Source organism: Rhinatrema bivittatum, chromosome 2 (genome assembly GCF_901001135.1).
Source record: "Rhinatrema bivittatum chromosome 2, aRhiBiv1.1, whole genome shotgun sequence".
Lineage (NCBI taxonomy): Eukaryota > Metazoa > Chordata > Amphibia > Gymnophiona > Rhinatrematidae > Rhinatrema > Rhinatrema bivittatum.
The window spans coordinates 632,139,272-632,166,846 of NC_042616.1; the positions used below are offsets into that span (position 1 = coordinate 632,139,272).

The window sequence follows — 27,575 nt, forward strand, 5'->3', positions numbered from 1 at the left end:
GGCGGGTCGAGTCCTGCCGGCTCCAGTGAACCATTTCCACAAGGGGCGCCAGTGTGAGCACCCGATCGCAAGGAAGGTAGGCTCTGGCCTACCTTCCTTGCCGTATCCAGCCGGGCGCCAATAAAGCTCAACTGAGCTGACAGGGGTAATGGGACTTTGGGTATTTGATGAAAAACCCTAGGGACTCCAATACACGAATGGTCAAGTGCAAGGACTGAAGCGCTCCCTCCTGGTTGGCGCTCTTGACCAGCCAATCGTCCAAGTAGGGAAACACAAGCACCCCCAGTCAGCAGAGGTGTGCACACACTACTGCCAGACACTTGGTGAAGACATGTGGGGCCGAAGCGAGGTGAATGGCAACACCCTGTACTAGAAATACCTCTAGGGATGGACCCAGGAAACAAGAAGGCAGGCAATCTATGAAAGACGTGAGGGTAAACAAAAGGAAATAAATGCCAAATGTCATTTATAAGTGTTTATTGCAGTGGAGACGTGTTAAAAAATGCCCGACTCTGGCCAAGTTTCGCCACTATTTTAGTGGCTGCCTCTGGGGCTCAGATTTTTAGTTTGGACCAAAAATCATTTGAAACAAATCATTTGTGATGTATAATATCATTTGTGAATCATCCGCAGTGAGAATATATCTTTAGTTATGGATAATTAGTTGTGTAATCTTGTTTGCAAAAGATAGATGTAAAATAGTGGCAAAACTTGGCCAGAGTTGGGCATTTTTTAATGTGCCTCCACTGCAATAAACACTTATAAAGGACATTTGGCATCTATTTCCTTTTGTTTACCCTCTAGAAATACCTCTAGTCCACAATGAATCCAAGATACCTCCTGTGATCGGGGGAGATCTCGATGTAGGCGTATGCATCTCTTAGATCGAGGGAGAAAAACCAGTCCCCTCTTTGCAGGAGGGAAATCAGGGAGAACAGAGATATCATTTTGAACGTTTCTCTTCTCAGAAACTTGTTCAAAGTTCTTAGATCTAAAATCTGGCAGAGTTCCCCTGGTCTCTTTGGAATCAGGAAATAGCAAGAATAGAACTTCCGCCCTTGCTGCCACAACAGAACAGGTTTGAGTGCTCTGGCCATTACGAGGACGGAGAATTCCATCAAGATATTCCATGATGCAAGTACAGACCCCAAAAGGGGCATGGGGGAGACCAGCCAATCGTCCAAGTAGGGAAACACAAGCACCCCCAGTCAGCAGAGGTGTGCACACACTACTGCCAGACACTTGGTGAAGACATGTGGGGCCGAAGCGAGGTGAATGGCAACACCCTGTACTAGAAATACCTCTAGGGATGGACCCAGGAAACAAGAAGGCAGGCAATCTATGAAAGACGTGAGGGTAAACAAAAGGAAATAAATGCCAAATGTCATTTATAAGTGTTTATTGCAGTGGAGACGTGTTAAAAAATGCCCGACTCTGGCCAAGTTTCGCCACTATTTTAGTGGCTGCCTCTGGGGCTCAGATTTTTAGTTTGGACCAAAAATCATTTGAAACAAATCATTTGTGATGTATAATATCATTTGTGAATCATCCGCAGTGAGAGTATATCTTTAGTTATGGATAATTAGTTGTGTAATCTTGTTTGCAAAAGATAGATGTAAAATAGTGGCAAAACTTGGCCAGAGTTGGGCATTTTTTAATGTGCCTCCACTGCAATAAACACTTATAAAGGACATTTGGCATCTATTTCCTTTTGTTTACCCTCTAGAAATACCTCTAGTCCACAATGAATCCAAGATACCTCCTGTGATCGGGGGAGATCTCGATGTAGGCGTATGCATCTCTTAGATCGAGGGAGAAAAACCAGTCCCCTCTTTGCAGGAGGGAAATCAGGGAGAACAGAGATATCATTTTGAACGTTTCTCTTCTCAGAAACTTGTTCAAAGTTCTTAGATCTAAAATCTGGCAGAGTTCCCCTGGTCTCTTTGGAATCAGGAAATAGCAAGAATAGAACTTCCGCCCTTGCTGCCACAACAGAACAGGTTTGAGTGCTCTGGCCATTACGAGGACGGAGAATTCCATCAAGATATTCCATGATGCAAGTACAGACCCCAAAAGGGGCATGGGGGAGACTCCGAGGGGACACTCAGGAAGTTTAACCGATACCCTCAACGAACAATGCACAGAACCCACCAGTCCGAGGTGACACTGGGCCAGCGGTCCATGAAGAACCGCAGCCAACCTCTGACCTCTCACCAGAGGGCCCGGCGTCAAGGGTATAGTTATTTCTAGAAACTTCTTTGCTGCATTGGGATGGCCATGAGAGCCCTGGTGTTGTTGACAAGAGCGACAGGGCAGAGAATAGTACCTCCTCGTGTGGAAGGACTTCCTTGGTCTTGACCTCGCTAACTCCTGGATAAGGAAAGCGGGACCACAGTGCTGGTGGAGAACTGCTGAAAGATTGCATTGTGGTCCCGGATTTAGGACACCGCATCTATGACTTTATCTCCATAAAGATTCTCTCCAGTGTATGGTACATCATCGAGTCACTCCTGCACCTTTGGTCTGAGATCTGAGGCCTGCAGCCATGCAAGTCTACAGGCACCGATTCCCACTGCAGATTCTCAATGCTGTTTCGAAAACATCGTAGGTTGAGCGGACCTCATGTTTTCTGCACTCCAGGCCCTTATGCATCAGCAATAAGAATGTCTCTTGCTACTGCTAAGGTGGTTGATCGGCAATGTCCTTTACCCGTTTCAAGGTGTCCCACATTTATTGGTTCATTATAAAGCTGGTAGGGAGCTATGCTGCCAATGAGCACAGCCCCCTGGAACACCTTTCTCCCATGAGTATCCATCACCCTGTAATTCTTCCCTGGAGGTGCCGAAGAATGGGTCCGAGAACGCTTGGCCTTCTTGAGAGCGGATTTGACTACCACAGATTGGTGGGGCAGCTGAATCTTGTTGAATCCAAGAGCCTTGTTACTATTAATATCAGCATTAACAGGGTAAACACAAATGCCAAACTTATCTCCTGGCTATCACTGAGAAGCTCAAAGAGGTTATAATATTAAAAGTGTAATTAACTCATTAGCTTAATCAAACAATGTTGTAACTATCCTGCTTTTCAGAGTGTGGCGGCTTCACTAATATACCAGCACTATCAGCATCTTGCTGCTGTGGAGCTCTCTATTGTTTGTTCCTGGCATTTTAGCCAACTTTTCTAAATATGAAAGATGTAACCAAACTCAGTGGTTAAGGGCTAGAGGCAGCAACTAATTGCATGGATGGAAGGGGAAGTGGGGCTGTAGCTCAGTTTGCTCACCCCTTGTCTAGGATGTGCTCTACTTCTTGGTTATTTAGGAAATATATGTGTAAACTGTGTTGGAGATTTTTTGGCTCAGTTCTGCCAGCAGAGGCATATGCGCTGCATTCCATATGATGTATCTCTCAGTGGTCTGTTTGATAGGCTTTTGGGAGCTGTTGAAGCACACACTGCATAGAACGTGCCGGAGGGAGTCACAAATACACCATGGGCCAGTTTTGAAACATCTCCCGGTCTGATATTTTCCTACAATCCACCCCTGATAAAGAAGCACAATGTTTAACAGTCATGACAATAATTACATTTTCTATAAGTAGGGGATCAAGCTTTACATAGGGAAGTATGAGAATTAAATCCAGGTAATCCAGGTCTTTCACTGCCTTCCTATGTTGTCATACTGGTTAATTTGAATAGGGCTAAACAGCATTTCAACCTTATCCAAGAGAGACTCATTTTGCTACAAGTAGAAACTAAAGCTGCTTTAATAGGTATAGCATGTAATGACTTACATGACATCATACTAAGAAAACATCATTTAGCATGGAATGGTAAGAAAAAGCATTCAGTTGCGCAGTCTCTTCAAGTTATCAGTAAAACATAGCATGTCTTACATAATGAGCAACATTCCTATCAGGATTTATAATTTGTTAGACTGAACACAGCTGAATTTGATGAAGATCATGAAATTACCTGAGCAAGTTCTTTTTGTTCATTTACCAGTCTGCTACAACTGGCTATCATCTGGTCCAGTGCATAAAGCCTGTCTTCAAGCCCCTTGATAGCTTTCATGTTCTGATTATCAAGTTTGGCAACAGTTTGTCGACCTTCTACCAGAAACTGTTGAATAATCCTTGGATCAAGCTGTAAGATACAACAAAGACTTACTTTATTACTGTATCCTTAAAATTTTAAATAGAGAAAATATACTGCATAAAAAAGAAAAAAATTATATATTTTTTTAAATAATGTTAAATACTTAGTTTTATAACAGATGCGGAACGTGTAAAGTTGGTGCGTGAGGAAGGGGTTATTCTCATCTAAGTGGCACTGGTTCCCAGTCTACAAAGCAAAACTACACTAATTAGTATTTTCACTTACATTGTTTCACAACATTCTGAAAATGTGCTTCCTGGGGCTGCTTTAGCAACATGCACAGAAATATCACTGCTGATAAAAGGGGTCTGCTTTATAAAGGCTTTCTCCCATTTTGTGCCTATGCAAAAAAAAAAAAAACCAAAAAAAAAAACTTTTATAAATCAGGACACATTTCTCTCTAGTTGGCACTCACACATATCATGGGTTTCTCTGCCATGTAGACAGACTCACTCCCAAGCTTTAAATCTAACTTAATAAGAGTGCTTACGTTCCCATTCAGTCTGTTATATGTTCATGGCATCTTCATTTATAGCCATACATTTCTGTCCAAGTAGCTTGGCCCTGGGGATCTTGAGATTAAGGGTCATTAGGTGTTATGCACAAAATAAAAAGGATTACTGAGGGGATTCTGTGAGCTCAAATTATCAAAACAGAGACTGAAAAGTAGCTACTTTAAAGAAAATTGTTTCTCAATTTTTAAAAATATAGCACTTATTCATACTGATTTTTTGTGGCAAACAGATCACCACTTTGCCAGCAGTGGGCTAAGCTAATAAATCTGATATTTATAATGGCTTGTTATAAAATGGGAATAGCATATTTTGTATAAATATAAAAGATAAATGCAAAACATCACATAGGAAAAGGATGTTCTCAGTTAGTGGTCCGGAGCTGTGGAATTCGGCTCCAATGGAGGTGAGGGTGGAACAGAATTTTCTTAATTTTAGAAAAAAGGTAAAGGCCTGGCTTTTTCTATCTTAGTGTGGGCAAACTTTAAACTAAGAATAGCATAGAAAGATGGGGCTTGAAGTATATACGGTAAATTAGGCCATTTGAGTATTTTGGATTTTATTGTACTTTTATTCGTTTATGAATATGTATACATTGACTGATTTTACTGTATACTGCTCTGGCCAGATCTGGTATCTGATGAGCAGTATATAAGAAATGAGAAATAAATAAATAAATAAATAAATTATTTTACTTGTCAAAGGACTTGGTTTTTCAAAATGTTTTATTTGTGTAGTACACTTTAATAGTATACCAGTCCTACATGATGGACCCATTTTTGAAGTGGATTCAGTTTGTATGATAAAAAAAATGAAAATAAGGCATAACATTTTCAGTCATTACAGCATCTTTTATGTGCACAGGTAAACTGATGCAGCAAAAGAGGTTCACTGCTCTCTAGAAAGATTATTTTGGAATAATCTTGTGCAAACAAAGGATGTGACAAAAATATTACCCTTGTAATGAGAAGATTACTTCCAGTATAAAGAAAAGTAATATATTGTTTTTTGTGTTTTTCTGTTTTAATAACAAAAGAAATAACATCTATAAAATAATTTTTATATTGGTTTCAAAATCTGCACTATTAACTTTACTGGCCCCTTCAGTATCAAGTGATTTGGAAAATATCATGTTGAATCAGTGTTACAAATGCAATAAAAAATATTTAATAAGAAATGAGCATAAATTAAATTTAAACCTTTTTGTAAGCTTACAACATATCAAACCATCATAAAAAAAAAATCAATATCAGATAAAAAAAAATGCTCTAGTCACAAAAATCTGCATTATATAAGTGCAAAAAAAACCCCATCACATTTTGTAACTTGTTCCATTGCTCTATGTAACAAAATTAGAAGAAATAAATACAATGAAATGTGCATAAAAATGCTTAAAATGACAAAGTAGTCATTGCCACTTTCATCAAGTTTTTAATTAACTCTTGCACAATAACAAGGAAAAAAACACACTGAGGTAGATTTTAAAAACATACGCACGCGCGTACTTTTATTCGCGCTGTCGCGAACAAAAGTACACCAGATTTTATAAGATACGCGCGTAGCCATGCGTATCTTATAAAATCCGGGGTCGGCGCACGCAAGGCCGCGCAAAATCGGCAGCCTGCGCGCGCTGAGCCGTGCAGCCTGCCTCCGTTCCCTCCTCGTCCCCCCACCTTCCCCTCCCTTCCCCTATATACTCCACCCCCCAGCCCTACCTAAATCCCCCCTCTTACCTTTGTTGGGCAAGTTACGCCTGCTTGAAGCAGGCGTAACTTGCGCGCGCCGCCCCAGCATCCCCCGGCACAGGCCGCAGTGCCGGGGGACTTGGGACCGCCCTCCCGGCCTGCCCCCGAACCGTCACCATGCCCCCGGACCTGCCCCGGACCGCCCCCTTCCCTGGACACGCCCCCTCCCGCCGCTTTTACGAAGCCCCGGGACTGGCATTCGACCCGGGGCTTTGCACACACTGGCGGCCTATGCAAAATAGGCGTGTCGGCGCGCGAGTGCCCTGCGCGGGTAAATCCAGGAGGATTTACGCGCGCAGGGGTTTTAAAATCTACCCCCCTATGTATAACTTTACCATTGCATTCTGCACAAGATGTGTGCACAGAATACAATATGTATAGTATTGCTGTTTTTTATATCAATTGTCAACCTCAAACAGCATGAAAATGATAGTGAGACTAATTTACCCCTCATAGTATAATCCACAGCTCTCCTTTTCGACAAGCAGAATCGCAATCCCCCTCCTCCCAACAGGCACAATTTGAAGTTCCTCTTCATCCAGAAGTATGACTCAAGGCTCCAACCCACAGTATGATCCATGACCCCCATTCAACTTCAAACCATGGTCACCACAGCCTCGCTCCTCCTCCTGTTGGCACCAAGTACAATCTAGAGTCCCAAACACACACCCTCCCCCACAACCAAATATAATCCATGGTCAAAATCCCTCCTCACCAGGATCAATGCCCCATGTTCCCCTTCCCATGAGTGCCACCTACAGTCACAGTCCCCACATTCCACTAAAGCAAGATTCATGAACCCCCCTTGCCAAACTGAAGAAAAGTCTACCAGGAGTAAAACAGTTGATTCATTTCAGGCTACTAGTTTTAAATTAAATTGCGAGGCTGTGGTAAATAAAGAAATGGCACTGGATAGAATCAAGAAGAAAATCAGAGGTCCCTGCGGCTCTACTGGCTTCTCTGAAACATTGTGGAACTCCAAAGTGTTTCTGCTTCTTGCCTGCACCAGTAGCCACATGTTCTGAAATATGGGCAAGTCTTTTCTTCAGCTTGGAAGACTTGGGGTGGGACCACCAATATTAACTGGAATGGTTAATATTGGTGACTCCAGACTGTGGATATGCCAGTGATTACTGGAGGAAGTAAGGCTCTGATTTCTTTTTTTTTTTGGAAAAGCCCTGATGAATGTTGAAGGCTTGGGAGTCCTACACTGCAGCTTTTAATACAAAGTTCTTTTTTTTTTTATTTATTTAAAAAATTTTTATATACCGACATACACTGTATCACATCGGTTTAAATTAAAACATGAACTTAGCTTAATAATGCTATACAGAGAACTCTTGATAAATACGAGTAACATGAATTAATTAAAAATGCGAATAACAAGAACTTAACTTAAAGCGAATAACATGAGCTTAGCTTACAGCATTTTACAGATTACTCTTTATAAGTGCGAATTATTAGAGGGCAAGAAGGAAGAAAATGCCTGAGTAGATTTCAGCCTGTTTAGGTGTATGCCTGTTTAAATAGCCAGGTCTTTAATTTCTGCTTAAATTTCTTTGGGCAGAGTTCCTGGCGCAGACTAACTGGCATAGAGTTCCACAGCGCAGGATCAGCTATGGTCAGTGATCGAACTTTTGTGGATGCAAGGTTGTACAGTTTGGGAGAGGGTGTGTGTAGGAGTGCTAGGTATTTATTTCTGGTCAGTCTTGAGGAGGCGTGGAATACTAATGAGTCTTTGAACCAATTCATGTCAGGGTTATGAAGGGTTTTGTGGATGGTGGAGAGAGTTTTGTATTGGATACGGTGTCCAATGGGGAGCCAGTGTAAATCCTTGAGGACAGGTGATATATGTTCATTTTTACGGGTGTTAGTGAGGATGTGGGCGGTAGCGTTTTGAAGGATTTGGAGTGGGTGGATGATGTTTTTGGGGAGACCTAGGTGGAGGGAGTTGCAATAGTCAATTTTCGAGAAAATGGTAGCCTGCAGTCCTGTACGAAAATCGGTAAGATGAAGGAGGGGTTTTAGTTTTTTCAAGGTATGTAGTTTGAAAAATCACTCTTTAAGAGTAGAATTGATATTTTTTTGACGTTCATATGGTTGTCTAGGGTGACACTAAGCTCTCTAACATGCTGGGTGAACGATATTGATGTGGGGGGCGTGTGGAGTGGGGAGATATCAGTACTATATTGCGGTGTGATGAGCATAAGCTCTGTTTTATTTATTTATTTATTTATTTAGGATTTTTATATACCGACCTTCTCAATACAAGTATCAAATCAGGTCGGTTTCCATAGAACAAAACTGTCGCGGTTAAGGCGTTACAATAAACAGAGTTTCTGAACATAAGAACATAAATAAATATTACATAGACAACAATAACTCGTCAAAATAATGTGAATAAATATAGGGAATGGCTAAAAAAGGGGTAGTGTAACTTGGGATATACAGTTAACAGAAAACTGTGTTGATGGGCAAAAACATGAGTAATGCATGAGTTCAAAGAACTAATGCATCAACAAAAGAGTATTTTCAAAACAAGTGGGCTGTCCAGATCAGGCGTGATTGGGCCTAGAGGGGGTATGGACGGTCGAGGAGCTTATAGTGGACTATTTTGCTCTTTGACCGGTGTCAGAATGTTCCTGCGATTCTGGATAGGCTTGCCGGAAGAGCCATGTTTTTAGGTTTTTCTTAAAGGTTAGATGACAAGACTCTTGGCGTAGATCCGGCGGTAATGAGTTCCAGAGGGTGGGCCCGGCTGTGGAGAGTGCTCATTTTGTTAGTGAAGTTTTCATCGGGGGAGCATATAAGGAACCTTTGTAGTTGTATCTGATAGGTCTTTGTGATGTGTGAGGGCTGAGTTGCGAGTTTAGCGATGTTTTGGCGATGTTAAGGGCAAGATGTATGTTGGATACAAGATTGTTAATTGCAACTAAGGTGGATTCCCAAGTATTGATGGCCTTGAGCAGAGAGTCATTAACTGGTATGAGTATTTGCACATCATCTGCGTTTTTAAAGTGTGGGAGACCAAGTTCAGATAGTAGGTGGCAGAGGGGCAGTAGATAAATGTTGAATAGAGTAGATGATAGGGAGGAGCCTTGCGGGACACCCTGATTAAGGGGGACTGCTTTGGATTTGTGATTTCCAATTTTGATTTTCTATTGCCTGTTGCTAAGATATGATGTAATCCAGCTAAGAGCAACTCCAGCTATTTCGATTTTTCTGAGTCGTTGTATGAGGATATTGTGGTTAATAGTGTCGAAGGCTGAGGATATGTCTAGGAGGGGCAAAATGTATGACTGGCCTTTGTCGAGGTCTTTAATGAGATGATCTGCCATAGAAAGTAAAAGGGTTTCAGTATTGTGGTATTTTCGGAAACCATACTGTGAGGAGGATAAGAGTAGCTGGTTATCAAGGTAGTCTGTGAGTTGCCGGTTAACTGTTTTTTTCAAGAATTTTAGATAGGAAGAGTAAGTTGGAGATCGGTCGGTAATTTGATGGATCAGAGGGGTTCAGTTTAGGTTTTTTTTTTTAAATAGGCTTGACAATCGCTTGTTTAAGGGGGTTAGGTACTGAGCCTGAGGTGATGGAGATGTTTATGATTCGGCTATGGGCTGGGTGATTATGTTAGGGATGGAGAGTAGATATTTTGTGGGGATAGTGTCTGATGGATGAGAGGATGGATTCAACTTCTGTTGCGGCTATGGCTTCAAATGAGTTAAGTTCAGTAGTGAGGTTGTTAAGGGGTGGGGAAACGTAACAATAGTTTGTCAATTTTATCCTGGAAATAAAGTGTGAGATCCTCGCATTTAGTGCCAGATTTATCGTCTGGGATGTGGGCAAGAGGTAGTTTGGTTAGAGAGGCCACAAATTCAAAAATGGCACGGGCATTGTATTGGAGTTGGTGAACCTTGCGGGCGTAGAAATCTCTGTTAGTTTTATTTAGAATTTCACGGTAGTTATGGAGTGATGTTTTATAATTTGCGAGGAGTGTAGGGTTTGGATCTTTGCACCAGCTTTTTCCTAGCTTTCTAAGTTGGTGTTTCATCTTTTTTAAGTTGTGCGTGTAACAGGGTTTTATTTTATTGTTTTGAGAGGAGTTTATTTCTCTGGATTGTGGTGGGCAAATTTTTTCTGCCACAGTGTTAGTGAGGTTGTGCCAGATGCTAGAGCCGAGTCAGCGTTTGAAAGATAGCTGTCAAGGGTGTCTGACAGAGATGCGATGAGGTCATCTCTATTGCATGTTTTTCTGAAATGTAAGATGGTTTTTGAGTTTGTGGGGGGAGGGGGTTCCTGATGGAGCAAGTAGTTTTAATAAGAACATGGTCGGACCATGGAATGGGAGAATATGTGGGGGGTCTGGTTGTTTGAGGGAGTTTATGAAGATAAGGTCAAAGGTATGTCCAGCTCGATGGGTGGGGTTGTTAATAATCTGCCTAAAGCCTATCACCTTTAATGATTTTAGTATGGTGTCAAAGGAAGTTGTGCAAGGGGTAGAGTCAACATGAAGATTAAAATCTCCAAGGATAATAGTAGGAGTGTCTATGTTAATATTCTTGGTGATATATTCAATGAGCGGAGAGGGGTTTGAGTCTAGTGTTTCTGGGGGGGAGTATATTAGGCAGATTTGGAGAGATGGGGATTTGAAGAGACCTATCTCCAGCTTAGATGGGGGGACAATAGTTTGATATACTAGTTTGAGTTGCTTTTTGGCTGCTAAGAGGATTCCTCCATCTTTACTTTTGGGTCTGGGTATGGATATGATATCATATGAATCTGTGGGTAATTGATTTAATAGGACAATGTCAGTTTCTTTTATCCATGTCTCTGTGATAGCACAGATGTCTGGGTTGATGTCTAAAAGGGTGTCATTAAGGATAGTATTTTTTAGCCCCAAACCTCAGCCAGAATGCATGATGATATCATGTTTACTCATGGCATCAGAGTCTCGCATATCCTCTGAAGAGTTACAATTACGGTACTGGTCACAGTGAGTGCTGCTCACTGTTTTGGGGTGATGCGCATTTAACAGAACAACTCCAAGTAGATAACAGAACATAAGAACATAATATATGCCATACTTCGTCAGACCAAGGGTCCATCAAGCCCAGCATCCTGTTTCCAACAGTGGCCAATCCAAGTCACAAGGACCTGGCAAGTACCCAAACATTAAATAAATCTCAAGCTACTATTGCTTAATAATTAATAGCAGTTTATGGATTTTTCCTCTAGGAACTTATCCAAACCTTTTTTAAACCCAACTACACTAACCTCTGTAACCACATCCTCTGGCAATGAATTCCAGAGCTTAACTGTGCGCTGAGTGAAAAAGAATTTTCTTTAATTTGTTTTAAATGAGCTACTTGCTAACTTCATGGAGTGCCCCCTAGTCCTTCTGTTATCGGAGAGAGTAAATAACCGATTTACATTAACTTGTTCAAGTCCTTTCATGATTTTGTAGACTTCTATCATACCCCCCCCCCCCCCCAGTTGTCTCTTCTCCAAACTGAACAGCCCTAATTTCTTTAACCTTACCTCATAGGGCAACCCTTCCATGACACTTATTTTGGTCGCCCTTCTCTGCACACAGTATTCAAGATGTGGTCTCACCATGGAACGATACGGAGGCAATATGACATCCATCGTTTTATTTGCCTTTCCCTTCTTAATAATTCCTAATATTCTGTTTGCCTTTCTGATCACCATGGCACACTGAGCCGACGAAGACACACGTATGATGTTTAGGCCTGGATACATTTGTTAAGATGACCTTCCTTAGAGGAAAGTTAAGCAAAACTGAAAACATCTCCCTGACAGATGACTGCAATATAAAGAAATTGGAGCAGGAAGGTGCCTTTCAGGACCTGAGTGGAACACGAGATCATTTTTATTGGCACAGCAGCAGCGGCACCTGCTTTGTTGCTGTTCAGTACACTTCCAACACTGCCGACACAACCATTTACTCACTCTCAAGTCCAGCCCACCACACCTATGACCAGTTCAGTCAAGAGCCAATCACTTACTGCCACCACACCAATCTACCTGGGATAGGCTGGTTATGCAGCATGCAGCACAATTCGCGTGCCAGCCAAGACGGTCTCAGTGGGTACTGCCCGTGCCCTCACCTTGTGTGGATGCCACTCCTCGTCCTCATCTCTCCTCTTCTCCCAGGCCATTCAGCACCTGCTTTATTGTTACTGTAGCTTGTAATATTTGTCAGTACCCACTAGTTTCTCCATCTCCTTTCTCTGGACTTCGCTGCTGCACAATCCGGAGAGGGAGCGGCCCAGGCCTCAGGGCCCAGCTAGAGGCTGTGCTGACAGTGGAAAATGGAAACACAAGCCTGAGACTCATGCCTCTGCCGCTTCCAGCAGCTCCTGCTGCCACACTATGCCCGATTGCAACATCACTCAGGAGGAAAGCAGTACACATATAATACTGATACCATTGTGCCTTTCTCTTTTGCAATGCAATGGGAGGTTGGGGGGGGTGGGGGGAACTGAACCTAAGGATGAACTTTGTGGGAGCAGGGGAGTATTGTTCCATGTAAACCGATGTGATGTCTTTCGAACGTCGGTATATAAAAGCTTCAAATAAATAAATAAGGAGAGAGCTGGACTTGGACCTGAAGAGAAAAGAAGGACATTGGGGAGAAGAATGTTGGGTTTGGATCTGGGGAGGAAAGAAGGAGAGTAATCCTGGCATCCAGCCAAGGAAAGGAGGGAGCCAGCAGAAAGTACTACTAAGGATCAGCCTGGAGAATAAAGGAGAAAGTGCTGGGGTTTGATACTGAGAATGAAAAAACAAGATAGTGATCCTGTGGTTTCAGGGTTAACTTTTTGAGTAAGGTGGGGCAGGGAAAGTGAGAGAGGGGAATTAAGATAAAAGGGATACTAATACTGGATAGGGATAGAGAGGGGAAAAAGTAGCACTAGGAGTGGGAGATGTAATGATGGGTCATCAAGTCTCCATTTTTCTTTTGTGGGGGAGGAGGAGAAGGTATTGTATTGGAGCCAAAGAGTCCCATTCATTTTTCTTCAGGCGCAACATGCCGCTCCCTCCTTCTGGTGCTTTTGTGTACTGAAGCAAACTGTCACACAGTAAAGGCAAAAGTTTCTTTGTGAGTGAACCAGAGAGAGAGGGTGTGTATGAGACAGGAAGACGGTGTCTGTATGTATGTCAGTGACTATATGAGAGAGGGTGCGCGAGATGAAACAGAGGGAAACAGTGAGTGTGTGGAAGTATGTAGTAGAGTGTGACAGTGACTATGTGACAACAATTTCAGAATAACTGGCAATCAAAAACTCACAAGTAAGGAGAGCAAGGAATGTTTTAATCCTTAGTTTTTATTTTTGGGTGATGGTTGATATCTTCATGTTTTAAATATTTTATTGATATTTTTAATTATTAGATGTTTAGTCAACTGTTTTGAAATATTTATTTTTTTATTAGTATGGTTTTATTATAATTGATGTTTTATATTTCTTGATTTTATTTGATGTTGTATGAGGAACGGTGATGATCCTGTTTTTACACTGTTGAACTGCGCATAGAGTCCGTCTCGTTGCAATTTCCAATTCAGTATTTATCTGCACATTTCTACTTCTACTTTACTTAATGGTCACTTTTGTCTGTATTTGGTCAGGTCTGTCTGTGTTCTGTGTGTGGGGAATGAGGTAAGGTATTCAGCTAGCTAGTGAGTATAGTTTCTGTGTAGAAATCTATAGAAGCTTGACTTTTTCTGTTTTCCTAATAGGAGCTGTATTGGTTTTTTAGAACCAGTTGTAATATTTGCAGTGCTGCCTTTTCATAAGTAGGATTGTTCTTATGTAAAGATTTGATATTGATATTTTTCTCACATGCTTACAGTATGTTTTTGTGTAACCTGCTACAAGCAATAATTAAGGAGAAATGCATATTTACCTGATAAAATTGCTCTCTTTCTGCTGCACCAGTCCAGAAAAAATTGGGTTTAGTCCCTCATCCAGCTGATGGAGTCAGAGAACATTATTATTATTTTTTTTTTAATCTGACACATCACTATATCCGTTGAGTACAGCCAGTTTCTGCTAGCATTCCTCTGTCAAAACATACTGAAAACTATGGCAAAGTCCATGTACTCTAAATAGATAAACCTCTTTTTTTTGGCATGGAAAAGGTATATGTTCTTTGAAAACTTTTTAAGACTTCAATGAATTATTTAATTTAATAAATATATGTTAATGCTTCCTGGGTGGGTTCCTGGACTGGTACAACAGAAATAAAGGAAAGGAAATTATCCAGTAAATATAAATGTCTCCTTCCTTTACTTTCTGCTATGCCAGTCCAGAATGACTGGGAAGTACCAAAGCCCTGTTATTCTGAGTGGGAGTATATTACACCTGCTTTTAGAATGCTTGCTTTATAAGCAGTGCTCTTTCTCTTGAGAAAATTCCATCTATATTATTTAGACAATTAATGTAATGTGGACCATATGGCCACTTTACAAATCTTTGCAGGATGAATATTACTCCCAAGAAGATAACTGTACTCTAGTTGAATGGGCCCTGATTACTTTAGAGCTTGATTTTCTTTTAACATATTTGTTGAACTTATTGTGTCTTCTGTCCAACTTTCGATGACTGGTTTGGATGTTGCCTAAAATTTTTTACACTTCTCCAAATAAAACAAACAATTTATCTGACTTTCTTGAAAAAGAATTTGAAACTTCTAAATATCTCAGTTAAATTTTGTTTACTTTTAAAAGTACCATAAGGACTAATCTTTCCCACACATTCTACTTTAAAAATGTGAATATAACTTTGTCTGACTGAAAAGTAGAGATCACTTCTCGCTAATAAGAAAGAACTGGATTCATTGTATCTCTATTGGCAGGTTAATTTAAAAACAGAACTCTACAAGATAATGCATATATTAAAGTACTATATCTTTCAGAAGTATTTATCACTTGAATAACAGTTTTTAAGATAAGATCTTAAATTGTTGTCTTTTAAATAAGATTAAAATGGTGCCATTAATAAAGCCTTAATGAACAAAAATTAGAATCCATTATGGATAAAACTGCTTTTCAGAGTGTACTTTAGCTTTAACTCCCTTTTTGAAATAGAGATTCCCCTGATTCTTCCTTTGTTACATGATATTACAGATATCTGCATCTTTATTTAACTGTGTGCTAAACCTTTACCTAGACCCTTTTTGAAGAAAGTCTAAAATAGCAGAAATATCTGAATGTCTAGGTGAGTTTGATGAAGTTTTGCAATATGATTTGAAAGAATGCTACACATGAAAATATGCTACTGAAGTATTTTATAGTTTTATTATTGCAGAGATATCACAAAGGACAAATAGTCTTTCTTAAGTAAACTTAACCGTTTACAGTCATATTGTAAGAAAATGGAAAATGGATCACCAATGATATCGTGCCTTGGATTAGAGGACCTTTGGCTCCTAGAAAATTTACAGGGTGATTCATTCTTAATCTTATTAGACATGCATAATAAGGCTGCTGTTGCCAAATATGCACCACTAGTACTACCTGTGCTTTTTTTTTATTTATTTATTTATAAGTAAGTCCCATCAAGGGGCCATGGTGGGAAAAACAGTTCAAGTTCCCCTTTGGCCATGTCTGTATTAGAGCGACTAGCCCATCAATGCCTCAATCCTTGCTTCCGCAGAAAAAATGTATCATATTTTGTGATTTGCAAATTTGGATTAAAACTGATATACCTCCTAAAGGCACTCCTGCTCAACTGGATCCAGGAGATTATGAATTCGAAAATTGGCCTGTAAATGTATTTAATTTTAATTCTCTCAATATGACGTTTAGGAAATAATGATCTGTAACCTCGGGTATACCTTGACTGTACATTCCACTCTGCTTGACTGTACAAGCCACTGTGGTAGCACTGTGTATGAAGCTTCTCTGTAAGGAATGACTTATTTGATGAGAGAAGGATAAACGATAGGAGAGGAGATTTTCATCTGTTATGGGCTCAATATTATTACTTATATTGTTTCCAAACAGGTTTACTGAGAAACAAGGAGTTTCAGAATTTGCTTTTTTTATTTTGTAAAGAAACTCTGGGTTGCAATGGTTTAATCCAAACCATTCTTTGACTGAGATTATTATACCTGATGTTTTGGTATTAATATAGATGAAAGTAGCCCTATGCTATGCATAGAGTTTCTTTCCTGATATAAGATTATTGACTATCATCAACCTTAGCGACTTTAGAACAGTCCTACAAGCCCTCATCTTATCTAAGATAGACTACTCAAACGCCCTACTCCTAGGTCTACCGAAGAACAGCATAGCCCCACTACAACTACTACAAAACACAGCTACGCGAATACTAACAGGCAATCGCAGAAAAGAACACATTACACCCATTCTCAAACAACTCCACTGGCTCCCCCATCACAGCCAGAATTCAATTTAAAACTCTCACCCTCATACACAAAGCTATTCACAATCCAGACATGCTCTGGTTCACAGACACTTTATACATCACTGTAAAGCCCTGTTGGCTATTTTTACGTTGTATGGAAACCAATGTGATGTTTGCTTAACGAATGTTGGTATACAAAAACTTTAAATAAAATAAAAATAAAAATAAATAATGAGGCTGTGTCCATGATATACGAGCTGTTCTGGTATCTTCCCCTGGTGGTGTCAATGTACATTTTTAATTTATCTTTTTCACTACTGTCGTTATAGAAAAATGTTAAGTACATCCAAAAATGGCACATGCACTGGGGCGGATTTTAAGAGCCCTGCTCGCCTAAATCCGGGCGGATTTAGGTGAGCAGGGCCCTGTGCGCCGGTGTGCCTATTTTACATAGGCCTACCGGCGCGCGCAGAGCCCCGGGACTCGCGTAAGTCCCGGGGTTTTCAGAGGGGGGCGTGTCGGGGGCGTGACCGATCCGCGCGGCGTTTTCGGGGCGTGTCGGGAGCGTTTTGGGGGCGGGCCCGGGGGCGTGGTTACGGCCCGGGGCGGTCCGGGGGCGTGGCCGCATCCCGGCGCACTAGCGGCCTGCTGGCGCGCAGGGATTTACGTCTCCCTCCGGGAGGTGTAAATCCCGCGACAAAGGTAAGGGTGGGGTTTAGACAGGGCCAGGCAGGTGGGTTAGGTAGGGGAAGGGAGGAGAAGGTGAGGGGAGGGCAAAAGAAAGTTCCCTCCGAGGCCGCTCCGATTTCGGAGCGGCCTCGGAGGGAACAGAGGTAGGCTGCGCGGCTCGGCGCGCGCCGGCTATACGGAATAGATAGCCTTGCGCGCGCCGATCCCGGATTTTAGCGGCTACGCGCGTATCTACTAAAATCCAGCGTACTTTTGTTGGCGCCTGATGCGCCAACAAAAGTACACCAAATCGCGCTATTTGAAAATCTACCCCACTGACACTACCACGACATGTTTTGGTGGTTAATTGAAATGATAAACTCTTTCCTAATCCTTTTATTAAAGAATACCTTCTTGAAGGCTAAACTATTTGTGTTTTATTTTTTTTAATCCAGGTAATTTATATTCTCCCATATTAATACTGTTATCTGGAGACAGTTCTGCCCAGTCAGACACAGCGGATAATCCAGAATTATCGAGACCATTCGCATATAGACATTTTAAAATAGGTTTATTTCTATTTTTATATGCACCCACAACCTGATTATCAGATGACACAGGCAGTTTGGAGTTATTTATAACTGTGTGCTCTGTATTTAAATATACCTGGGCTTTTAAAGCTTTTACAACTACCTCTCTATCAGGACATTCTAACTTTTTTGGGTTGCCAGTAGCCTTTGAAGATACCTCCCTCCAAACCATGCTCTGCTGAGTGACTACCTTTCCCCATGCTCTAATTTAAAAGCTGCTCTATCTCCTCTTAAAAGTTAGCACTAACAGCCAGGTTCTACTCTGGTTAATATGGAGCCCAATTCAGCCAAATAGACTCCACTCTGCCCAGAATGTTACCCAGTTCTAACAAATTTAAAACCCTCTTTTCTGCACCATTATCTCATCCATGCATTAGACTCTGGAGCTCAGCCTGCATCTGAGGTCCTGAGAATGGAACCTGAAGGATTTCAATCTCCTACCTAAAATCCTAAATTTAGCTTCCAGAATCTCCCTTCTGCACCTAACTATGCCATTGGTAGCCATATGTACTAGAGATGTGCAATCGTTTATCACGAACTAGGCAATTACAACAAAATTGCCTAGTTCGTCATGTTTCGGGGGCCCCGAAACCCGAAAAGGATTTTCTCCGAACTTCGGGGGAAATCCGTTTTTCGGGTTTGCATGGGGAGAGAGGCAAATTTTTTTTTTTTCAATTTAAAAACCACCCCAAACCACCCCAAACATTAAGATTACCTATAATACAACCCCCCCCCCCCCATCCCGATCCCTCCCCAAGACTTACCAACATCCCTGGTGGTCCAGCGGGGTCCCGGGTGCCATTTGTTCCTCCGTGCACATGTGCGCCATTGTCAGCCTTGCTCCTCAAAATGGTGCCGAACAGCCTCTGAACTACTATGTCACAGGGGCTACCGGCGCCATTGGTCAGCCCCTGTCACATGGTAGGAGAACCGACCAATGGCGCCGAAAGCCCCTGTGACATAGTATTGGCAAAGGCTATCGGCGCCATTTTGATTTCTGGCAGCCGACAACGAAATCGCTCCCGGACCCCCGCTGGAACCCCAGGGATTATTGGCAAGCCTTGGGGGGGTCAGGGGCCCCCCCTAACCCTCCCAATTTGCATTCTTCATGCTTGTTTTTTCAGTTACAATGTAAACCGAGACGATATGCAAATTCTGCATGAATCCCGGTATACAAAAATGTTAAATAAATAAATAAATAAATAAATAAATAAATAATACTGAACCACACCATCCAATAATCAATGGATCCCAGATTATCACTCACTACATCAAAAACACTGTCGCCATTGGTAAGTACCAGATGCAGTTTTGCCCCTCTCCCATGTGAGTTCTGTTACCAGTTGACAGCAGAGAAGCCAGGGTCTCCCTGATTCTAGAAGACCCCGCAATCAGGATCTCCAAATCACTGTCTAACAGATTGAAATCCCATAGCAATTTTATGAATATCCCTCATTAAATTTCTCTCTCTTTCTTCTGTCTGGAAAGGAGTTATTTCGAGATTAACCCACAGTACCTCCACCTTACCTTGTAGGCCCTGCAGTTCTGTCATTTTAAATATTATTCTTAATATCTAGTGCCATGACTCTTACCTTTCTTCCTACCTGGACCTTTCTGAATAGATTGTAGCCTGGAATAACTATATCCCAAACATGGTTTTCGTATCCGTGAAAGCCACTATATCCGAGTCAGCTTCTTCCATGTCTGCCTCTAGATCCGGCACTTTATTTCCCATACTACCAACATTAATGTGCATAGCTTTCCAGAAGTTACCCTTTTTTCCCCATTATTATACAAGTGTTCATACTATACAATTGCATTACTTATCAAAGAACTTTCACTTACCTTAGGGCTTTTTTCAACCATCCTTGATGATCTTAGTTTAAAGCCCTCCTTAGTAGGTTTGCTAGTCTGTGCTGGAAAACACTATGCCCTTTCTTCGAAAGGCTGACTGTCATCTCTGCTCATAAATTACTTCAAATGGGACTTGGGGTAATTTATACAAACCCTAGCAATTCCTTAACCATACAACAATCTAATATAACAACCAACCTCGAACTCTCTTTCTTCAAATCCGATCACCTACAAATTGGTCTAATCTATGCCCCACCAGGAACCCTAGACTCGGACCCCTCACCCATCATTGAGTTCACTGCCAAATACATCAACCCTGACAAACCTGCTATAATAATGGGAGATTTCAACATACACGTTGACGCTTCACCACAATCCCAGAACTGCGTTGCATTACTTTCTTCACTCAGTTACATGGGATTTACACAAATTATTAAAAGCCCAACTCATAAAGCAGGCCACACTCTGGACTTTATTTTCATCAATAAAGGCATCACTCTCCCCACCACTCCCACATGCTCGCTGGTCCCTTGGTCTGATCAACAGATCAACAACACGACTCGAGATCAAAGAGCACCATCCCCAATCTTTCCTGAAAACCACAATACAATTCAGGAAACCGTGCTCCACAGACCTCCTCAGCAAACAGCTCTCTAAAGAATTAACACAACTCGATCTTTCTGATGCAAGCGCAGCCACCTCCTCCTGGATCAATATCACAAAACAAATTGCGGACCGAACCTGCCCATCCATCACAAAAATTCTACAACCCACACCAGACAACAGGAAACCCTGGGTCACCCCAGAACTGAAGGCCCTCAAACAAGAGCTAAGAAGCAAAGAACACAGTTGGCGAAAAAACCCATCCACCACAACCCTAGCTACATACAAATCACTCCTCAATGTCTACAGGAATGCTATACTTAGAATAAAGAAAGACTTCTTCTAAAAAAAAATCTACCATTTCATCTTCGATTCGAGAGCACTATTCTCTTATATCTCAGCACTCACGAAACCTTCCCCTCCCACTATTCTAGACGACCAAGCACTCAACAAAGCCATAGAATTAGCAGATTACTTCAAGACAAAAATCACCGTCTTGACCGACCCACTCATGACATCCAATCCCATGCCCCCTCTCCCTCTCTCTACCTTACCTCAACGAAACACGAGCTTCGAATTCTTTGAGACCACATCATCACTTGAGATAGAAAATATCCTCAAGAAACTGAAACCTTCATCTCATCCATCGGATACTATTCCGACCAACCTGCTCATTTCCATAAGGAATATCATCTCTAAGCCAATTGCAGACATCATAAATTGCTCGCTATCTCAAGTTAACCTACCTCTGATTGCTAAACTTATGGAAAAGGTAGTCAACAAGCAACTATCTGATTACTTGGAAGAAAATACCATTCTCGCATCATCACAGTTCGGCTTCCGCAAGTCGTTAAGCACAGAATCCCTCCTTATATCTCTTACAGACACCATACTAACAAACCTGGAGAAAAAACAACCCTATCTCCTGGTTCTTCTAGATCTCTCCGCGGCTTTTGACACGGTAAACCATTCAACACTATTAGAACGCTTTGCAGACATAGGCATCAAGGGAACGGTCCTCAGCTGGTTCAAGTCCTTCCTGTCTAACAGACGATTCAAGGTAAAGATAAATAACAAGGAATCACATCCGATCATCTCCAACCTGGGAGTCCCCCAAGGCTCCTTACTTTCACCGACCCTGTTCAACATCTACCTTCTCCCGCTCTGCCATCTTCTCACCAATCTAAAGCTCACTCATTTCCTCTACACTGACGATGTGCAAATTCTCATCCCGATCACAGAATCTTTACACAAAACTATGACTCATTGGAACAACTGCCTACATTCTATCAATCAACTGCTCTCCAGCCTCAACTTAGTCCTTAACAACAACAAGGGAGGAGGAGGAATAGCCTAGTGGTTAGAGCAGTGGACTGTGAACCAGGAGACCAAGGTTCAAGTCCCACTATCACTCCTTGTGACCTTGGGCAAGTCACTTTACCCTACATTGCCTCAGGTACAAAAACTTAGATTGTAAGCCCTCTGGGGATAGAGAAATACCTACAGTACCTGAATGTAAACCGGTGTGATATCTCAATTGAGATGAATGTCGGTATATAAAAATAATAAATAAATAAATAAATAAATAAATCCTAATCATCACATAAGGTGACAACGGGCTTCTCAACCCATCTGGCATCCCCCTATCAGCCATCCCAAAATTAAATCAATCTCCTTATGTGAGAGATCTAGGAGTCACCCTTGACAACCAGCTTAACTTAAAAAAATTTGTAAACACCACCACCAAGGACTGTTTCTACAAACTCAAACCATTACTTCACTTCAACGATTTCCGCATGGTACTACAATCCATCATACTATCTAAAATTGACTATTGCAACTCCCTCCGCTTGGGCTCCCTACCAACACCATTAAACCACTCCAGATGGTTCAGAATTCCGCAGCCAGAATTCTCACCAACACCAACAAAAGAGATCACATCACCCCCATCCTTAAGAACCTCCACTGGCTGCCCATTAAACACAGGATCCTCTTTAAAGTTCTAACAACTATCCATAAAGCCTTGCACAACATCTCCCCGCTCTACCTAAGCTCCCAACTGCGTCCACATACATCATCCAGGCCAATCAGAGGAGCATACAAAGGCACACTCTATGCCCCCCCAGCAAACTCTTCCCTAAGGAAATGTGCCCTATCTACACCAGGCCCGACACAGTGGAACGCACTCCCGCCAGACATCCGACAAGAACCTTGCCACTCGACTTTCAGAAAGAAATTCAAAACGTGGCTGTTCTGCCAAGCTTATCCAGGAATATAAGCCCTTATTCTTTTTCTTGGCCTTTCTGCCAAGCTTATCCAGGAACCTAAGACCTTCGCTTCACATCCAGCCTGCTCGTTTTTCCATATTTCCGCAATGTCCGATTCATTTAAGATTGTTCTGGGCACGATATACCCTACTAGTATTCTATGCTGCAGATCTCTGTTGTTTACTCTCACAAGCTGTAATTGGCCCTTCCCCCCATTCTTTGAACTGACTACGTGTTATAGTTATCTATTTGTTGATTTGTTTTTAGCTGTTTATCGGTTTTTCAGGACCATTCCATAACTTAACTAGAATAGTCTCCCTTATCCCAGTTTGTATTCCTTGTTCCATATACCGCCTGCGTGCGAAGCTCTTTTGCTTTATTTCAATGTTTCACTGTAAACCGATGTGATTTGTATGTCATACAGGAACACCGGTATATAAAAATAAATAAATAAATAAAATAAATTACTTCAAATGGGACTTGGGGTAATTTATACAAACCCTAGCAATTCCAACACGCAGATGGGTTTTGCTCACTGATTCTACAGCATCTCCTTATTATATGCTCTTGATCTGCCAATTGTCCAGGTAGAGAAATAAATGCACCTCCAATCTGCATAGATGCACAGCCACTACTGAAAGCCATTTTGCAGCCACTTGTGATGCCAACAGCCAGTTTAAGGGTAGTATGCGATATTGGAGGGGGTGCTTCCCTACCACAAATCTGAGATATTTCCTGTGACTTGGGCATCTCTCTAAGTGGGTGCAAGCATCCTTTAAATCCAAGAAGCATAGCCAGTCCCCTTTTTCTTGAAAAGAGATTAAGGGGATGAGGGACACCCTTCTGAACTTTTCCTTTACCAGGAATTTGTTCAAAGTCCTTTGGTCTAGGATGGGATGGAGTCCCCCTGTTTTTTAGGTTTGTTTTTTGTTTTTTTTGGGGGGGGGGGAATCAGGAAGTACTCAGCACAACCACCCTGCCCTCTTTCCTTTGGTGAAAAGGGTTTGACTGTATTGGACTTTAAAAGTATGGCAATTTCCTTTATAGCAGCTCCTGATGCTCAGAAACAGACCAAGAGCTTCTCAGTAGGCAATTTGGTGGGTTTTCCAACGGATATAATGTGTCTATTCTTGACAATGCTAAAAACCCATGGTCAGAGGTTACTCTGGGCCAACAGTTTATATAAAATCCCCGCCTTCCCTCAACAGGAAGGTTCTCCAGCATGGATACTAGGATCCTGGCTATGACCTCCTTGATCCAGTCAAACCCTGTAACAGGATTTGAATGGGATGCTGGCTGTGGCTTTAAGGCCCTCTGCTGCTGGGAAAAAAGCGAGATCCCTGCAGTTTATGGGGATTAAGGGGTTGAAGATGTCTTATCGGTGGATAGAAAAGTCTCCTTGGTGACACACATGAACACCTTCTAGGTGAAGAGGACATGTGTGGAATTGTAATAGAGACGGTCTGAAGCATAGCACAATGGTTTTTCATTTCAACCAATGCTTCCAAAGAGATTCACCCCATTGCAAAGCACATTGGCGAGTCTATCCTGGACAACCAATCTTAGGTCTGAGGCCCACACCCTGCAGGTCCGAGCATACCAATAACAATTGCAGTAACTCCTACTGCCATCTCAAAAACATCAAAGGCCAACTGATTGTTTCCCACACTCTATCCCTAGTGACTACAGGGTATCATGCTGCTTCTCAGGGATATAATCTGACAAATCCTTTACATCTTTCAGAATGCTATGCATATATTGGTTCATAAAGTGCTGGTAAGAAGCTATTTGGGAATTAATCATAGCTCCTTGGTAAACCTTTCTCCCAATAAGGTCAAAGATACACAAAAGTGGGTTCCAAATCTTTTGGCCTTTTTGAAAGCGGATTTGCTCTCTCTGAAATCTGGAAGCCATCTGGACATAGTACATCTGCCCTCTTATTCATTAAGGTCATAGAGAAGGGGTTCGTCCACATTCTCATCTGTGTCTGCAGAAGTTTCTCATGGATAGGCACTACTATGATATCCAAGGGGGAGATCCACAAATTGGAGAATGTCAAGCATTTTGGCACTTGACTTTTCCTCCTCCTGCAAATCAAATGGAATGGCCTCTGCCATTCTTTTAACAAAATCAGCAAACACGAGATCTTCTGAAGAACACTTTCTCCTTTCCTGCAGAGGAGAGAGATCCAAGGAGAAGACTTGTTAAATCCATCTGATCAGAAGTCCCCAGATCCATAACTAGATTCCCAACAACATTCCGAGTCTAAGCCAGAATAAGTAGTTGGTGGTATGGACTGATCCCACATCCAGCTAGCAGACAAGGCCTCAGAACTTCTCTGTTGGGGTCTAGACCCCTAATTAACTTCTGTGCCTTGGAGAAGCTTCCCGCCCTGATACACTGGAAAGTACTTTTGGCGTGGTTGCACCAGATGTCGATGCTCTTCCAGAAATCAGGGCCCCTCCGCTGGATGCTCTTATCCAGCTGAATCTGAGCTTCACTCTGTAAGGCCACCGATGTTGTCAATACTGAGGCACCGACGCCTGCCATCTTTTGTTCCAAGACCTCCTGGATCCTTCGATACATAGCTCCTCCACAAAAACTGACTATGCCAATAATGCACTGAAAGTAGAAGTAGATGTCACATCTTCCTAAGTCACTTGAGGAATATAAGTGGCTGGTATCTGGACCCTTGCAGGCTGATGCAAAAATAAGCTGTCCTATCTATGGACATGCTTCAGGGGATTAACGGAAGCAACTAGAATGACCCTGCTCCTGACATCTCACGCTGAAAGAGACTGATGTTGATGCTTCTTGGCCTTTACTTGATGCATGTCATTGGAGTTTCCTGATGCCAGAACCAAAAAAGCAGAACTTTTACTTTCTTCAAGTGAGAGCAGTTGGATGATAGCCTATCTCCCTGGTCCTTTTGGATGCTCAGTCTTGAAGCAATGTCCTCCCAATGTCTATGCACTGCCAGCAGTCAGTGCAGCTACTGGGTCCCTCGATACTAATGTGCCTGACTTAACTTCCCTGCAGTGCTTCTCCATCAGCTCATATCAGGAATGGCATCTTCTAGCGGTCATTTTGTGCACATGATTCCTCCAAGACATCGTGGTCGCCTCTAAACAAAGCACATATTTATCATGGGGATCTGTGAAAGACATGATGCATTCACACCACGGGCACTGATTGAAGCTGCTGGTCATCTTCACATTCTAGATACAGCTAAAAAAAAGCAAAATCAAACAGCTCGATTTTTACAAATAACCTGATCAATACTACTCAATGCACCAATATCAGTGCATCTGGCAGAAGACAAAAAAATAAAGAAAACTTGAAATTGATCAAAAAAACCTTCCTAGTGAGAGTAAGAGTGCTGGAATCGACATATTCATGAGGCCCCACACAAGAAATCAGAATTTTAAGAAATTTTCTCTCACAAAGAGAAAGAGAGAGACAGAAGAACCATAACAATGGGGCTCCATGCAAAAAATGAAGATCGATGTGGCACCTCACGACGCAAATTATGCTACAGATGATAAATCTTCAAACCAAAAGCTTCTAGAAGATTTGGTGTAATTTTTCCTCACCAGGCTCCATCGAATTATGTCACCTATTAGTGAGGTCTTATCATCTTGCTTGTCCTCACAGATTGACCTGTATCCATGCTAGCACTGATTTAATAAACACATAATTTAAATTGAGACAGAATATATAATAATGAAAATAGAAAAGATCTACTTACTCTGCTCATAGAATCAAAGCATTTTCTGACCAAAGATTCAACATCATTGGGTCTATCTTGTACATTGATCCAGTCTAATAAAGAAACGTTGAAAGAAGGAACATCCCTATTGCTGTGTTCCTCTGAAGTTTCAGTGTTCTGAACAAAATCCATATTTCCCTTTATATTTTCTGGATCTATGCTGTCTTGAGTTGAACGTTCCACAGACTTGGAAAATGAATCTAACAGAGATTTGTCCATTTTAGGTTCATCCGAATAAACCATCAGTTCAGTGGACTTCTCATTTTCAGCTTCTTCACACTCTGTCCCTCCATGTTCAGGATAGGAAACTAGTCTTCCTACACACATCCTGTAGCTATTTCGGGTTAAGCATTCCAGTAGTGGGATCTTGGCCATAACAGAAACAGCTGCACCTAAGCTGAAAATGTTAAATGAAAAACAAACTTATGAAACTGATATTCAACATGTAGTTAACTTAGGGATCACAATTAGTTACTAATTGGCGTGAACATTTTCTTTTTGCCTAACAAAATTCTAGACTTTTCTTCAATACAAAATCATTTGGTTGTGTCAAACAAATAAAAATCTGGCAAAACTTCATATTATAAATATTAGAAAATGTGCTACAAAATTTCAGCATTAATTATTTTACAACACAATATACAGTACAAAAAATGGAAAATAATCTTATGAACATTATATATATATATAATATATAAACACACGCACACACATATTTGAATTGAAATTATATACATGAGTAAATAAATTATAAATACAATTTGTGTGTGCGTGTATATATATGTATATATATATTTATATATATGTATAGCAAAGAATAGTTATATTGCACAACCCTAATCAAATTTAACATATTTTCTATTGGACAGCGCATTTGCGCTTGAGAACGGTGCAAAATGATTTGCGTGCTACTATAAGAGGCAACATGTGATACAATCTTTGACCACCTTGAGCGAATAAAAAGTATCAGACAGCATTGGAGAATACTATAGCGTTTATATACTACTTGAAATTTACTAATAT

The 27,575-nt window shown here is 41.4% G+C and overlaps 1 protein-coding gene across 1 annotated transcript in view; it reads right to left on the bottom strand.

Annotated features, from left to right (window-relative positions):
• RB1CC1 (RB1 inducible coiled-coil 1) overlaps positions 1-27,575 on the bottom strand; it is a 434,332-nt gene that overhangs the window by 320,260 nt on the left and 86,497 nt on the right. The window contains 2 exon segments of the mRNA XM_029591270.1: positions 3,973-4,143; positions 26,532-26,949. Coding sequence (XP_029447130.1) covers positions 3,973-4,143; positions 26,532-26,949 — 589 coding nt within the window.